Raw genomic sequence first — 13,976 nt, forward strand, 5'->3', positions numbered from 1 at the left:
CTGAAGAAGCCTGCCTTCTGTTGTCTATGCATTTGAATGGCGAATGGGAAGCGCTTCAATTACCAGTTGAGAAATAATAATAGTAGTTATCATGGCCAAAAACTATTTTTAACACATGATTGCATTTGTTGTGCAATGATAGGGATTATACAAGGTCTGTCTGTCAGATTTTCCTCTCATAGGCTCTGTAGCTGTATGCTGTGATAAATAAGATACATAATGAATATTTATGTAACCTGGTTCAGTTTATCAACCAGCTAATTATTAGAATCGGCTGTGCTAGATTAGGGTTGGAGCTAAAACCTACAGGACGGTAGCTCTCCAGGAACAGGGTCGGAAAGCCCTGCTATAGACCAATAAGCATGACCGGTCAACTGGTATTTCCATTAACGGATTTAAAAAAACATTACATCACAATGGGCATCTTTCTCTTCTCCTGTAGAAGTTGCCAATTTTATTTAATCAGCTTTTCTATTTTTGTTTAAAGGCCAAAAGCCAGCTGTCGCCGCTAACAGTATCCCTGGTGTGTGTGTGTGTGTGTGTGTGTGTGTGTGTGTGTGTGTGTGTGTGTGCACCATATAAACCCTAGTTTAGCAACAGCCTATTGTTGATGTGACCACTTTGGTTGAGTTTAGATATTCATGTTTGCTCAGTGCAACATGTGTACCTGTTCTCTGTTGAACCAAATGACCTGCTCTGTGTAGACAAGGAATAAAAGGGTTGTGTTTGTTCTTTTCACTCTATATCTATGGTGAGTTTGAGCCCAGCACTGATTGCTAATGATTTAGGGAGGGAGGGAGGGACTGACAGGGGGTTGGGGAGAGTAGAGAAGGAGAGAGGTCGGAGAGATAGAAAAGAGGGTGAGAGGGAAATATATTTGGTATCTAAAAGAGAGAGAGGGTAAGGTGACATGGACATTTTAGAGTTCTAGACCTGGACATTCTAGAGTTCTAGACCTGGACATTGTGGAGTTCTAGACCTGGACATTCTAGAGTTCTAGACCTGGACATTCTAGAGTTCTAGACCTGGACATTGTGGAGTTCTAGACCTGGACATTCTAGAGTTCTAGACCTGGACATTCTAGAGTTCTAGACCTGGACATTCTAGAGTTCTAGACGTGGACATTGTGGAGTTCTAGACCTGGACATTGTGGAGTTCTAGACCTGGACATTGTGGAGTTCTAGACCTGGTTCTAAACACGGTAACAATGGCCACTGAGCAGGATGTCGTCTCCTCCTGTGAGTGGCAGTGTGACGGGGTCTTGTGCCTCCTGCCCTCTCTGCTGCTGCTCCTGTTCTCCCTGGCTCTCCGTTGGCCACCGGTACAGCGAAGGGCGAGACTGGGGGTGAGGGCTGCCGCCTGGTGTCTGTGGGTGGCACTGTGCTGGGTCCTGGAGCTCCCCATCTACCACCCTGAGACAGAGCCAGGCTGGGGCAAGGAGAGGGGAGGAACACAGGGACATGGATCACCCCCAGGCCTAACCACAGGACCTTCACCAGAGAAAGGCTGGGGTAGGGAGAGAGGACTGGGCCTTGGCTTGGGATCACATCCAGCCCCAGACCCATTCTCAGCCCCAGGACCCACTCTAGCCTGTAAGCCCACAGCCCTGGCCCGGTTCCTGCTCCAGTACTGTGGTTCCCTGGCCAGACCCAGACTGGCCCCGTGGCCCAGGGGTGACCCCCACCTCCAGACCCTCTCAAGCTTGGTATTGGGTGGCCTGACTGCAGGAGACCAGGGACTAGAGGAGGTCACCTTTACCCGGGAACATCTCCTACTGAAAGACGGGGGGATAGTGGCTCTGGACTGGGCTGTGGGGGTAAGGGGGGGAGAGGGGGCGGAACGGGAGAGGGGGAAAGAGCACCTTCCTGGGGGGAAGGCATTGGGGTGCCACACCTCCACGCCTCCAATCCTCCTTCTCATCCTTCACTCCTGGGGAGGGGTGACGCCCCACCTGAGGGGTCTGTGTAGAATGGCGCTCCATCAGGGTTTCTACACCCTCGTGTTTCACCGTAGGGGCACGGGGGGATGCCCTCTCACCACGCCACGGCTGACTGAGTATGGAGACTCTGCTGACCTGGTGCAGGTAGGGTAAACAATAATATTATCATAATAATTGTATGGTTTATAATTGACCTAATAATGATATTGTATATAATGTTGAACATACGAATGCTGAATGGGAAACATGCATACAACATGGTCTCCATGCACACATTACCTCAGGTTACAGACCATCTAGGTAGGCCTAGGCCACTTAACTAGTCCTAGGCCATTTAACTAGTCCTAGGAACCATCCTAGTGAGACCATTTAACTAGTCCTAGGAACCATCCTAGTGAGACCATTTAACTAGTCCTAGGAACCCTCCTAGTGAGACCATTTAACTAGTCCTAGGAACCCTCCTAGTGAGACCATTTAACTAGTCCTAGGAACCATCCTAGTGAGACCATTTAACTAGTCCTAGGAACCCTCCTAGTGAGACCATTTAACTAGTCCTAGGAACCATCCTAGTGAGACCATTTAACTAGTCCTAGTGAGACCATTTAACTAGTCCTAGGAACCATCCTAGTGAGACCATTTAACTAGTCCTAGGAACCATCCTAGTGAGACTATTTAACTAGTCCTAGGAACTCTCCTAGTGAGTGTAGTAATATCAGTAGGCTAGCTAGTTTTGTAACGATATTAAAAACGACCCTTTGACCCCGTGTCCTCCAGGCGGTAGCGTATGTGCGTAGCCGGCACCCGTCCTCCGCGCTGGTAGCGGTGAGCGAGGGTTCTGGGTCGGGCCTGCTGCTGTCCTACTTGGGAGAGTGTGGCTCCTCCTCTTACCTGACGGCTGCAGCCTGCGTCTCACCTGTCCTGCAGGGCCAGCTGTGGTTTGACACGCCCCTGCCGCCACTCTACCGCTGGGGGGCGCTGGTCCACCGCAAACTGCAGCTCAGCAGGTAGGAGAGTGATGATGATGATGATGATGATGATTCAAAGCAAGGTATGTTATAGCACAGACTACTGTTACACCAGACTGTGTACCTTTAGAAGTCATTTTCCCCTGCATTTGCGGAGATCACCTTCAAGATAAACGTTGTCGGCTCAACTGTAAATTACCTTGAGAAGTCCATTATAGTGCGCTACTCTAACATGCCTTGCATTGAATCCCGGCCATAGTCATGATGGGGTTGGTAAGCTGAGCTAAAGCTTCAGAGACATGATTATGTTCTGACTCCTTCTCCCTCCCCAGGTATGCCAGTGCCCTTAGTGGGGTGTTAGACGTGGACAGGGCTCTCCACTGTTCTTCCCTCAGAGACTTTGAAGAGACCCTGTTCTGCTCCGCACTGCGACCCAACATCCCCCACCACCCAACCAGTCACACACCGACCCCAGCGACCAGAACCGCCAGTGGGACACCAACCACCAAACCAGGGGCTGCTGTACCCCCACTGAACACCCCCCATCTGACGGGACCCCACAACCCCAAACTGGAGGCCATTTCCAGGTCCAAAACCATCTCCCCCACCCTTGCCTCCAATCCCAGGGTTCCAACCAACAGAGCAGGGGCCACAGCACCCAACCAACACCCAACAGGACCCTTCCCGCCTGGGGCCTACACACACATCCCTGGAGCTCCAGCCTCCACCTCTGGAGCCAGACCAGGTGCCACAGGGGCCACTGCTCCCCCACCCTCCCTTAGGGGAGCTGGGGTAGCAGGGGTAGGTGGGGTGGCAGCCTGGGTGCTGGGGGAGCGGGGCCTTCCTGCCAGGGACTGGGAGAGTTACTGGGAGAGGAACGAACCACTGAGGGACGCAGACGAGGTGGCGGTTCCTGTGCTCTGCCTCTGTAGCCGTGACGACCCCCTCCTGCCGCCCCCCTCCACCCTGCCCCTCGCCCTCTTCCAGAACAACCCTTACTTCCTGCTGGCGCTGACGGAGAGGGGCGGGCACTGCGGGTTCGGACTGGAGGAGGGAGACGGGGGAGGTAACTGGAGTCACGTGGCTGTGTTGGAGTACTTCAGGGTGGTGGCTGAGTTTCTGAAGGGGGAGGAGAGGAAGGGGACGAGGTCGGGGGGTGTCGGGGGGTACGGGCAGGGGCAGAGAGGCAGTACCAGTACCATGCTACCCCCCCGGAGGAGGAGGGAGACCATGATGAGGAGAGAGAGACCCAGCACTCGGTCACACACACAGGAACACCTCAATGATGGAGGAGGAGGAGGAGGAGGAGGGGAGGGACAGTTTACCTGGCAGAGGTCCTACACACGCTGAGAAAGGAGGAGAGGATGGAGAAAAGGAGGAAGAGGAGGATAAGAGAAAAGGAGGAGGATGAAGGGAGTACAGGGAAGAATAAAAAATAACAATTAGCTAATCATTTAAGATGGGATTCAATCCGATCAGAGGTAGATCCACGTAATAGCAAGCTTGACATTTTAAAAGGTAATTTCCGATTGAGCTAACATAAGCAGCGTTTACCTCCGCGAATGCGGGAACGTTGCCTTTAAAATATGCATAGCCGACAAAGCGTGATCTAATTTAATCCTCTCACCCCCTAGATAGGGCTGTGGTTTGGACCACAGGAGGTTGGTGACACCTTAATTGGGGAGGACGGGTTCGTGCTAATGGCTGGAGTGGAATGAGTGTAATGGTATCAAATACATCAAACACATGGTTTCCAGGTGTGTGATACCATTCCATGGAAACACATGGTTTCCATGGTTTCCAGGTGTGTGATACCATTCCATGGAAACACATGGTTTCCATGGTTCCCAGGTGTGTGATGCCATTCCATTTGCTCCGTTACGGTCATTATTATGAGCCGTTCTCCCCTCAGCAGCCTCCACTGGTTTGGACACTTTTCTGCAATGGACAAATTTGGTGGTCAACCAAAGTTGAAAGAGTGAATCTGAATGTCCATTCATCTCAGAACCAAATCTTGCGTGTGTTGCAGTGTTGGCCAGCTACTTGGTTTAAATGTCCATTAACTCCTGAAGAGAACAGTCTGTTTATTGAAGGGGTTATTGAGTGTCTCCTCATTAGTCAGTATTACTCAGAACAGGAGATGTGGGATGCGTCCCAAATAGCATTCTATTCCCTATATAGTGCACTACTTTTGACCAAGGTGCACTATATAGAGAATATGGTGCAATTTGGGATGCAGGCGTGATCTCCGGTCACAGCAGGAGGGTCGTGAGGAACATATCACTTCCGGGACCCAGCCTACCAAAACAATTGATCTATCTGTGATCTAACAGGAACTCATAAGGAAACAGATGGGACTGGGAATGATTCTAGCATAGACATAGAATGGGTAGTACAACTTATCTTTCTCTTAAATCTAGAACAGACACGGCACTTCATTGTTTATAAGAAAGAAAATGTGATTCTGACAGAAGCATCATCCAGTCACCACAGAGAGCGTCTTTAAAATGGCGATGTCCGTTCTGTGGTTGGGTATTTCTGTAAAGAGAACAATGTAAATATATTCAAGCTACAGTACAATAGTATTACAGTAGTAGTACAGTAGTATTACAGTAGTAGTACAGTAGTATTACAGTAGTAGTACAGTAGTATTACAGTAGTATTACTTGAGCCAGGTTTGCTTGTTATTTGTGTTTATGCTATATTGTATCAGATGTTATCTGGTAGTTCTCTGTCTAAAGTACGTCTAGGCTGAATCACAGGTGAGAAGGTAAAAAAACTAAACGGCAGGTAGAATCCAAAACACTGGCATCGCACTGGCATTTTACTGGTATCATACTGGCATCATACCGGCATTACACTGGCATCACACAGGCATCGTACTGGCATTTTACTGGTATCATACTGGCATCATACCGGCATTACACTGGCATCACACAGGCATCGTACTGGCATTTTACTGGTATCATACCTGCATTACACTGGCATCGCACTGGCATTTTACTGGTATCATACTGGCATCATACCGGCATCACACTGGAATCACACTGGCCGCCTTTTTTGTTTTCGTATGTCTGCTAAACAAACAGCCTGATGATCAGAGGGTGAGAGTGTAAACAGGACCAGAGTCCTCCTGTCTGGCTGATGTAAACAGGACCAGAGTCCTCCTGTCTGGCTGATGTGTTTACAGACAAGAAGAACAGCACCAAATACATCAGCCATTACACGTGTTTCAAGGATACTCACGGTATACACCGTCCAACGAAATGCTTACTTGCTGGTTCCTTCTGGACAATAATAAATAACAATACGATAAGAAAGAGAAGTATACGAACATAAAGTAAATGTCCCTGTAGAATACAATAAACATTTTAGCATAAGAACAATATTTACACACGTATCAGAGAAATTGCATATTATATATTATTATTATATTAAAGGGGGTTTGGGGGGGCAAGTGTTTAAATTGTGCAGTATTAGCAATAGTAAATAAGAGTCTGGTAGCAGTAATCGTGTAGCCTGAATGTTTGTGTGTTTTGTGTGTGTGTGTGTTTGGTTTCACTATCCTAGTGGGCACCAGAAGTCCTCACAAGGATGGTAAAACAAGGAAAATTCGGACAAGTGGGGACCTCCTCCCTATAGGTTGACTCATCGTTGTCAGGCCTACAACCGTGGTGTCGTGCAAAGCCACACAGTACAGCAGAGGGCTGAGGACACACCCCTGGGGAGTCAGTGTGGAGGAGGTGGTGTTGCCAAGCCTGTTCACAGCGTGTGTTGTGGTCGGCCCGTCAGGACGTCCAGGATCCAGTTGCAGAAGGGTGGTGTCCAGACCCAGGGTTTCTGAGCTTGGTGATGAGCTTGGAGGGAACAACACATAGGTGTTCCTCTGGTCCGGGTGTGTTACAGCCGTGTGAATAGCGATGGATCTGTTGCAGCGGTAGACAGATTGGAGCGGGTCCAGTGTGTCTGGCATGCTGGCCTTGATGTGGGCCATGACCAGCCTCTCCAAGCACTTCATGAAGACAGGGGTGAGTGCGACTGGGCGATAGTCATTTTGGCATGTCACCTTGTTTTTTTGGGGTCACTGGGACGATGAAGATCTCCTTGAAGGAAGTGGGGACTACAGCCTGGGTCAGGGACAGGTGGAAGATGTCAGAGAAGACGCCCCCCCCCCCAGCTGGTCAGCGCACATTCTGAGGACGCGGCCAGGGATGCCGTCTGGGCCAACGGCTTTGTAAGTATTCACTCTTTTGAGAGTTTTCCTCACATCAGCCTCGAAGAGCGACAGCACCTGGTCGTCTGGAGCAGCGAGGACCTTTTCTGGATGGCTCGGTATTGTCTGCCTCGAAGCGAGCATAGAATGTGTTAAGCTCAAATTTCATCAGCCGTTATCAATGACGACGTTATCAAGTTTGATACTCTGATTGGATTGTCTCTAACAAATCTAACCAATCACTGATGAATTTGTTTTGTACAACGCCAATCATTTTGAAGTTACAGAAACGACTTCTAGGATGGCAGAATCAGAATGAATGTATATAGCGATCAATAGAACATCAGAATTAAATTCAGGGTGAGTCGGCAAGTAGGCTGGCTCTGGCCCAACCCATCGGTTTCTGGGACCAATCAGAACGTTCATAATGTGTTCGCGTTCTAGAAATCAAGGGGAGGGAGGCGAATCCAGAATCATCGTGGAGAAGAAACCTCAGTTTGCCCAGAGCAATGTGAATGGGTAGCCAGGCAAAGAATTGACCCCAACCCTGATGGCGTCTGTATTCCACCACTAGATGGTAGCACAAAATAGGATATCTGACCATTACAGGCGACTGTCTTTGCAGGGTGTTCAAAGATCTATGGTCTTTAATTTGACAGAGATCTGATAAATGGCCATTCAACAAGCATATCAATTTTTGCTAACATATAGATACTATTATTCTTTACCGTTCAAAAGTTTGGGGTCACTTAGAAAAGTCCTTGTTTTTGAAAGAAAAGCAAATTTTTTGTCCATTAAAATAACATCAAATTGATCAGAAATACAGTGTAGACATTGTTAATGTTGTAAATGGCTATTGTATCTGGAAACTGCTGATTTTTAATGGAATATCTACATAGGTGAACAGAGGCCCATTATCAGTAACCATCAGTCCTGTGTTCCAATGGCACGTTGTTTGCTAATCCAAGTTTATCATTTTAAAAGGCTAATTGATCATAAGAAAACCCTTTTGCAATTATGTTAGCACAGCTGAAAACTGTTGTGCTGATTAAAGAAGCAATAAAACTGGCGTTCTTGAGACTAGTTGAGTATCTGGAGCATCAGCAATTGTGGGTTCGATTACAGGCTCAAAATGGCCAGAAACAAATAACTTTTTCTGAAACTCGTCAGTATTCTTGTTCTGAGAAATGAATGATATTCCATGCGAGAAATTGCCAAGAAACTGAAGATCTCGTACAACGCTGTGTACTACTCCCTTCACAGAACAGCGCAAACTGGCTCTAACCAGAATAGAAAGAGGAGTGGGAGGCCCCGGTGCACAACTGAGCAGGAGGACAAATACATTAGTGTCTAGTTTGAGAAACATACGCCTCACAGGTCTTCAACTGGCAGCTTCATTAAATATTACCCGCAAAACACCAGTCTCAACGTCAACAGTGAAGAGGCGACTCCGGGATGCTGACCTAGGCAGAGTTGCAAAGAAAAAGCCATATCTCAGACTGGCCAATAAAAAGAAAAGATTAAGATGGGCAAAATAACACAGACACTGGACAGAGGAAGATTGGAAAAAAAGTGTTATGGACAGACGAATCAAAGTTTGAGGTGTTCGGATCACAAAGAAGAACATTTGTGAGACGCAGACCAAATGAAAAGATGCTGGGGGAGTGCTTGATGCCATCTGTCAAGCATGGTGGAGGCAATGTGATGGACTGGGGGTGCCTTGGTGGTGGTAAAGTGGGAGATTTGTACAGGGTAAAAGGGATCTTGAAGAAGGAAGGCTATCACTCAATTTTGCAACGCCATGCCATACCCTGTGGACGGCGCTTGATTGGAGCCAATTTCCTCCTACAACAGGACAATGACCCAAAGCACAGCTCCAAACTATGCAATAACTATTTAGGGAAGAAGCAGTCAGCTGGTATTCTGTCTATAATGGAGTGGCCAGCACAGTCACCGGATCTCAACCCTATTGAGCTGTTGTGGGAGCAGCTTGACCGTATGGTACGTAAGAAGTGCCCATCAAGCCAATCCAACTTGTGGGAGGTGCTTCAGGAAGCATGGGGTGAAATCTCTTCAGATTACCTCAACAAATTGACAACTAGAATGCCAAAGGTCTGCAAGGCTGTAATTGCTGCAAATGGAGGATTATTTGACGAAAGCAAAGTTTGAAGGACACAATTATTATTTCAATTAAAAATCATTATTTCTAACCTTGTCAATGACTACATTTCCTATTCATTTGCTATATTTCCTATTCTAACTAATTTCATGCATGTTTTCATGGAAAACAAGGACATTTCTAAGTGACCCCAAACTTTTGAACAGTAGTGTGTATATATATAGTACAACCAAAAGAGTTGAAGCACTAATGCTACACTACACTACACAAATGTCTAAATCCTAACATCGCTGACCATCTCACATTAAACGACCGTTTTTCCTGTAGTTTTTTTTGTCTTGCCAACGTAGTGGTGCTGTGAACGCTAAACGATCTGGCACAGAAGGGGTGTCACACACTGCAAGATTCTACACTTGGTCTTGCGAAAACAACGATGTTATGATGTGATTAGATTGTTACCGTAGTTATAAATAGCTGTGGCTCAAACAGAGGTGGAAAAAAGTACTCAATTGTCATACTTGAGTAAAAGTAAAAAATAAATGCTATACATCAAATTCCTTATATTAAGCAAACCAGACGGCACGATTTCCTTCTCTCTTTTTTTGACAGCCAGGGGCACACTCCAACATTCAGACATCATTTACAAACAAAGCATTTGTGTTTAGTGAGTCTTTCAGATCAGAGGCAGTAGGGATGACCAGGGACTTTCTCTTGATAAGTGCATGAATTTGACCATTTTCCTGTACTACTAAGCGTTCAAATTGTAACGAGTACTTTTGGGTGTCAGGGAAAATGTATGGAGTAAAAAGTACATTATTTTCTTTAGGAATGTAGTGAAGTAAAAGTAGTCAAAAATATAAATACCCCCAAAAAACTACTTAAGTAGTCCTTTAAATAGTTTTTACTTAAGTACTTGACAAGACTGGGCTCAAAGCAGCCTCATTACATTTTCAGTCAGACATTCATGCTTGCCATACAGAGTTGAAATATCTAGCCAACATTTTGAATTGAATAACATCGTTTGTGAACTTCTGAGCTATAACGATGGCACTTTGGCTTTGATTAAAGGCAAGTACACATGCATACTAATAGTAGTAATCGCTCCTGCTCGAGTCTACACATTCTGGGTGATGCGAAAAACGTCATCTCACTGGCTTCTTCTTTGGCGAGCGCTCATTGGCTATTCCTCTTTTGTTTGTTGATATTTGTTTGTTAATAAAAAATAAAAAATAAAATAAAAATAAGTCTTCAATAACTTTTAAATCGTCAAACAAAATAAAAAATAAAAGCTCCCTTGGCTATTGCTGATCACCGTTCTCAAAACGTGTTGTTGCACATCTCACACTACAAGAGCATTGCAGATTTTGTACCGATAAAATCAAACATGTTTAAAAATATCGGGACGTCTGGGACTCAAAGACTGGATCAGTAGCCGTGAGATTGCGGTCTGTGACCCGCGCACGTTAAAACGAGCGTCGGTGACGGCCGCGCGGCCTTTGTAACGACATGGGGATTTTGTCTCCGATCTCAAAAACGTGTCTGGGACAGCTAAATTGGGGCTAAAATCATCGTGTAGCCAAGTGTACACCTGGTTTAAACTGACTCATACCACGATACGCACTCTCCAATACTAGAATCTGACATCATAATCTACAGTAGGCCTACAGTAAAATGTATCTAAATTACATAAAATTACAAATGTTTTATTTCATTGGTTTATGTGCTTCAGTCTATAAACAGTTCATCAAAATGGGACCATCTCGCGCTCCCAGAAGTTTTGTTGGTGTGTAAAACCCATAAATTAACTAAGCTTTATGCGACATCTTTTTGAGTGAAATGCATGTTGTCAATGACGTAAACATTCCATTGTGTGGTGTTTGGATGTGACGAATCTCTTGTGCAAAGATTCTACATGCAAACCGAGAGAATCTGTCAGGCCTGAATGGGATGTGTAGGATAAGGAGCAGCAGTAGTTCCGTGTTTGGTTTTTCCAGTCACTGGTTATATTGATAAATCACGATTTTGCAGGTGTTAGAATCTTTCCAATTTCGGAAGGGGACGGAACATTCGGCCGGTAATTTACAAAAAGAGAGGGTGGAGCGCCTAGTTCCGTTTCCGCTCCTTGTTCTAGCGTTTCTTGATCTCTTCTAACATGTATGGACCCAGAATTGAATCGTTGCAACTGACCAATTACGTGAGACTTTAATTGGAGATTAAAGATGTGACCTTTCAAAAAGGCACTAGGGGGTGGGGGGAGAAAATAAATAATAGCTTGGCTTTATCATGTGTACAAAAACGAGATGTGACATTTGCAGTAGATCATGTTAATTAATTTAGAGCTTGTGTTTGTAACATACTGCACAGTATTAACATGTAGGCCTACAGGACATTTGACCTCATAGTACAGATGATGTTCAGGGTAAAACAGAAAAACATATTTGAGTAAACGGAAAGGGCTATACCTAGTCAGTTGCACAACAGAACGCATTCAACCGAAATGTGTCTTCCGCATTTAGCCCAACCCCTCTGAATCAGAGAGGTGAGGGGGGGGGGCTGCCTTAATCCACGTCATCGGCGCCAGGGGAACAGTTGTTGTTGGGGGTTAACTGCTTTGCTCAAGGGCAGAACGGCAGATTTTTCCACATTGCCGGCTCGGGAATTTGAACCAGCAACCTTTCGGTTACTGGCCCAACGCTCTTAACAATAAGCTTAAACAAAACCTGGACATGACCAGAGTGAGTGAGTCAGTCAGTGAGTGAGTGAGTGAGTGAGTGAGTCAGTCAGTCTGTCTACAGAGAATAAGAGCACAAATACATCAGCCATTACAAACCCTAAAGGCTAAAGGATCAATACAGGACAGTCGGCTGTCTGTGTCCAAATGGCATCCTATTTCCTAGTGCTGTCTGTGTCCAAATGGCATCCTATTTCCTAGTGCTGTCTGTGTCCAAATGGCATCCTATTTCCTAGTGCTGTCTGTGTCCAAATGGCATCCTATTTCCTAGTGCTGTCTGTGTCCAAATGGCATCCTATTTCCTAGTGCTGTCTGTGTCCAAATGGCATCCTATTTCCTAGTGCTGTCTGTGTCCAAATGGCATCCTATTTCCTAGTGCTGTCTGTGTCCAAATGGCATCCTATTTCCTAGTGCTGTCTGTGTCCAAATGGCATCCTATTTCCTAGTGCTGTCTGTGTCCAAATGGCATCCTATTTCCTAGTGCTGTCTGTGTCCAAATGGCATCCTATTTCCTAGTGCTGTCTGTGTCCAAATGGCATCCTATTTCCTAGTGCTGTCTGTGTCCAAATGGCAACCTATTTCCTAGTGCTGTCTGTGTCCAAATGGCATCCTATTTCCTAGTGCTGTCTGTGTCCAAATGGCATCCTATTTCCTAGTGCTGTCTGTGTCCAAATGGCATCCTATTTCCTAGTGCTGTCTGTGTCCAAATGGCATCCTATTTCCTAGTGCTGTCTGTGTCCAAATGGCATCCTATTTCCTAGTGCTGTGTGTTTCCAAATGGCATCCTATTTCCTAGTGCTGTGTGTTTCCAAATGGCATCCTATTTCCTAGTGCTGTCTATGTCCAAATGGCATCCTATTTCCTAGTGCTGTCTGTGTCCAAATGGCATCCTATTTCCTAGTGCTGTGTGTTTCCAAATGGCATCCTATTTCCTAGTGCATTGCTTTTGGCCAGGGCTTATAGGACATTGGGCTTTGTACGTTTTGCTGTGGCTGCCTGGAGTTGGCTGTCTGTAATATTCGGAATACATCGTGAAAAACTCAAACGTTTACTCAGCAGTGGCCTGGGGTGGTCTAGCGGTCTAAAACGGTATCGGTAAAATCATTAAATATCTTTTTTTTTTTACGCACCCTTTGAGCTCCATGCAGATTTACTACATCTAACTAGTGGTTTCAGATTTACTACATTCTTAACTAGCGGTTTCAGATTTACTACATTCGTAACTAGCGGTTTCAGATGTACTATATCCAACTAGCAGCTTCTGATTTACTACATCTGTAACTAGCGGTTTCAGATTGATTACATTCGTACAAGGCTGGCGTTATGGGTGGCCCTTAGGGAGCCTGGCCCGCCCTACCGTTCATCCTTGCCCTTCCAAATAAAATATTGAAATACTGATAATTTATTTGATCGTGACGCGCACCGACAGAAGGACGCATCAATCTCAGATAAAGCATCCAAGCGAGCGAAACAGCGCCTCTCTGTCACCGTATGTGTAGACCATGTATCTGATGCTTTCTGGCCCAAAAGAGTACGGCATGTCATGCTATTTCTGGCCAGACAGCATCAGATACATGGGCTACATATAGTGAGACAGAGGGGCGCTGTTTCGCTCACTCATATGCTTTCTCCGATGAGAGCTTCAGCAGAGAAGAAGAGGCAAAGCGAGAGGGCTCACTCTCACAAAATCTGTCCAGAATAAGCCCAATGCGTTTCTATGGGCATAATATGCAGACATAAGCTTGTCGCCTGTCTTCCCGTCTTTGGGACAACGACTCCCATTGTTAGGGCGGAGACATGAGCATCTCGCCATTATATACAGATCTCTTGTTTCAGCCTCCTGCAATCTGGAAGGAAAGTTGGCTGGTGCACAGTGCTCTGTTTGGATGCTGTGTTCCCTTAAAGTAAATTGATGTTTTGCCCAAATTGTATAATTACTCCCGTCTAAATAAATTTTTTTTTTAATACTTCAGCAGAGAGCACGACTTAGCCACAGAGGATAATTTGCT

At 45.9% G+C, this 13,976-nt stretch overlaps 1 protein-coding gene across 1 annotated transcript; it reads left to right on the forward strand.

The window, feature by feature from the left end:
* Window positions 1-834: 834 nt before the first annotated feature.
* Window positions 835-6,292, forward strand: LOC311125055 (uncharacterized protein). The gene is made up of 3 exons (XM_084199133.1): window positions 835-2,083; window positions 2,714-2,943; window positions 3,237-6,292. The coding sequence occupies exons 1-3, from the start codon at window positions 1,208-1,210 to the stop codon at window positions 4,252-4,254; spliced, it is 2,124 nt and encodes a 707-aa protein (XP_084055259.1). The 5' UTR covers window positions 835-1,207; the 3' UTR covers window positions 4,255-6,292.
* The last annotated feature ends 7,684 nt before the right edge of the window (window positions 6,293-13,976 follow it).

The sequence above is a fragment of the Coregonus lavaretus genome, assembly GCF_964263955.1.
Source record: "Coregonus lavaretus genome assembly, contig: HAP1_SCAFFOLD_2813, whole genome shotgun sequence".
Taxonomy (NCBI): Eukaryota; Metazoa; Chordata; class Actinopteri; order Salmoniformes; family Salmonidae; genus Coregonus; species Coregonus lavaretus.

What these genes read in the sequence shown, in the direction of transcription:
- LOC311125055 (XM_084199133.1), top strand. Translation starts at nt 1,208, where the DNA reads ATGGCCACTGAGCAGGATGTCGTCTCCTCCTGTGAGTGGCAGTGTGAC. An exon ending in ACTCTGCTGACCTGGTGCAG is followed by an intron (nt 2,084 to 2,713) that starts GTAGGGTAAACA and finishes CGTGTCCTCCAG; the next exon opens with GCGGTAGCGTATGTGCGTAG. An exon ending in CGCAAACTGCAGCTCAGCAG is followed by an intron (nt 2,944 to 3,236) that starts GTAGGAGAGTGA and finishes CTCCCTCCCCAG; the next exon opens with GTATGCCAGTGCCCTTAGTG.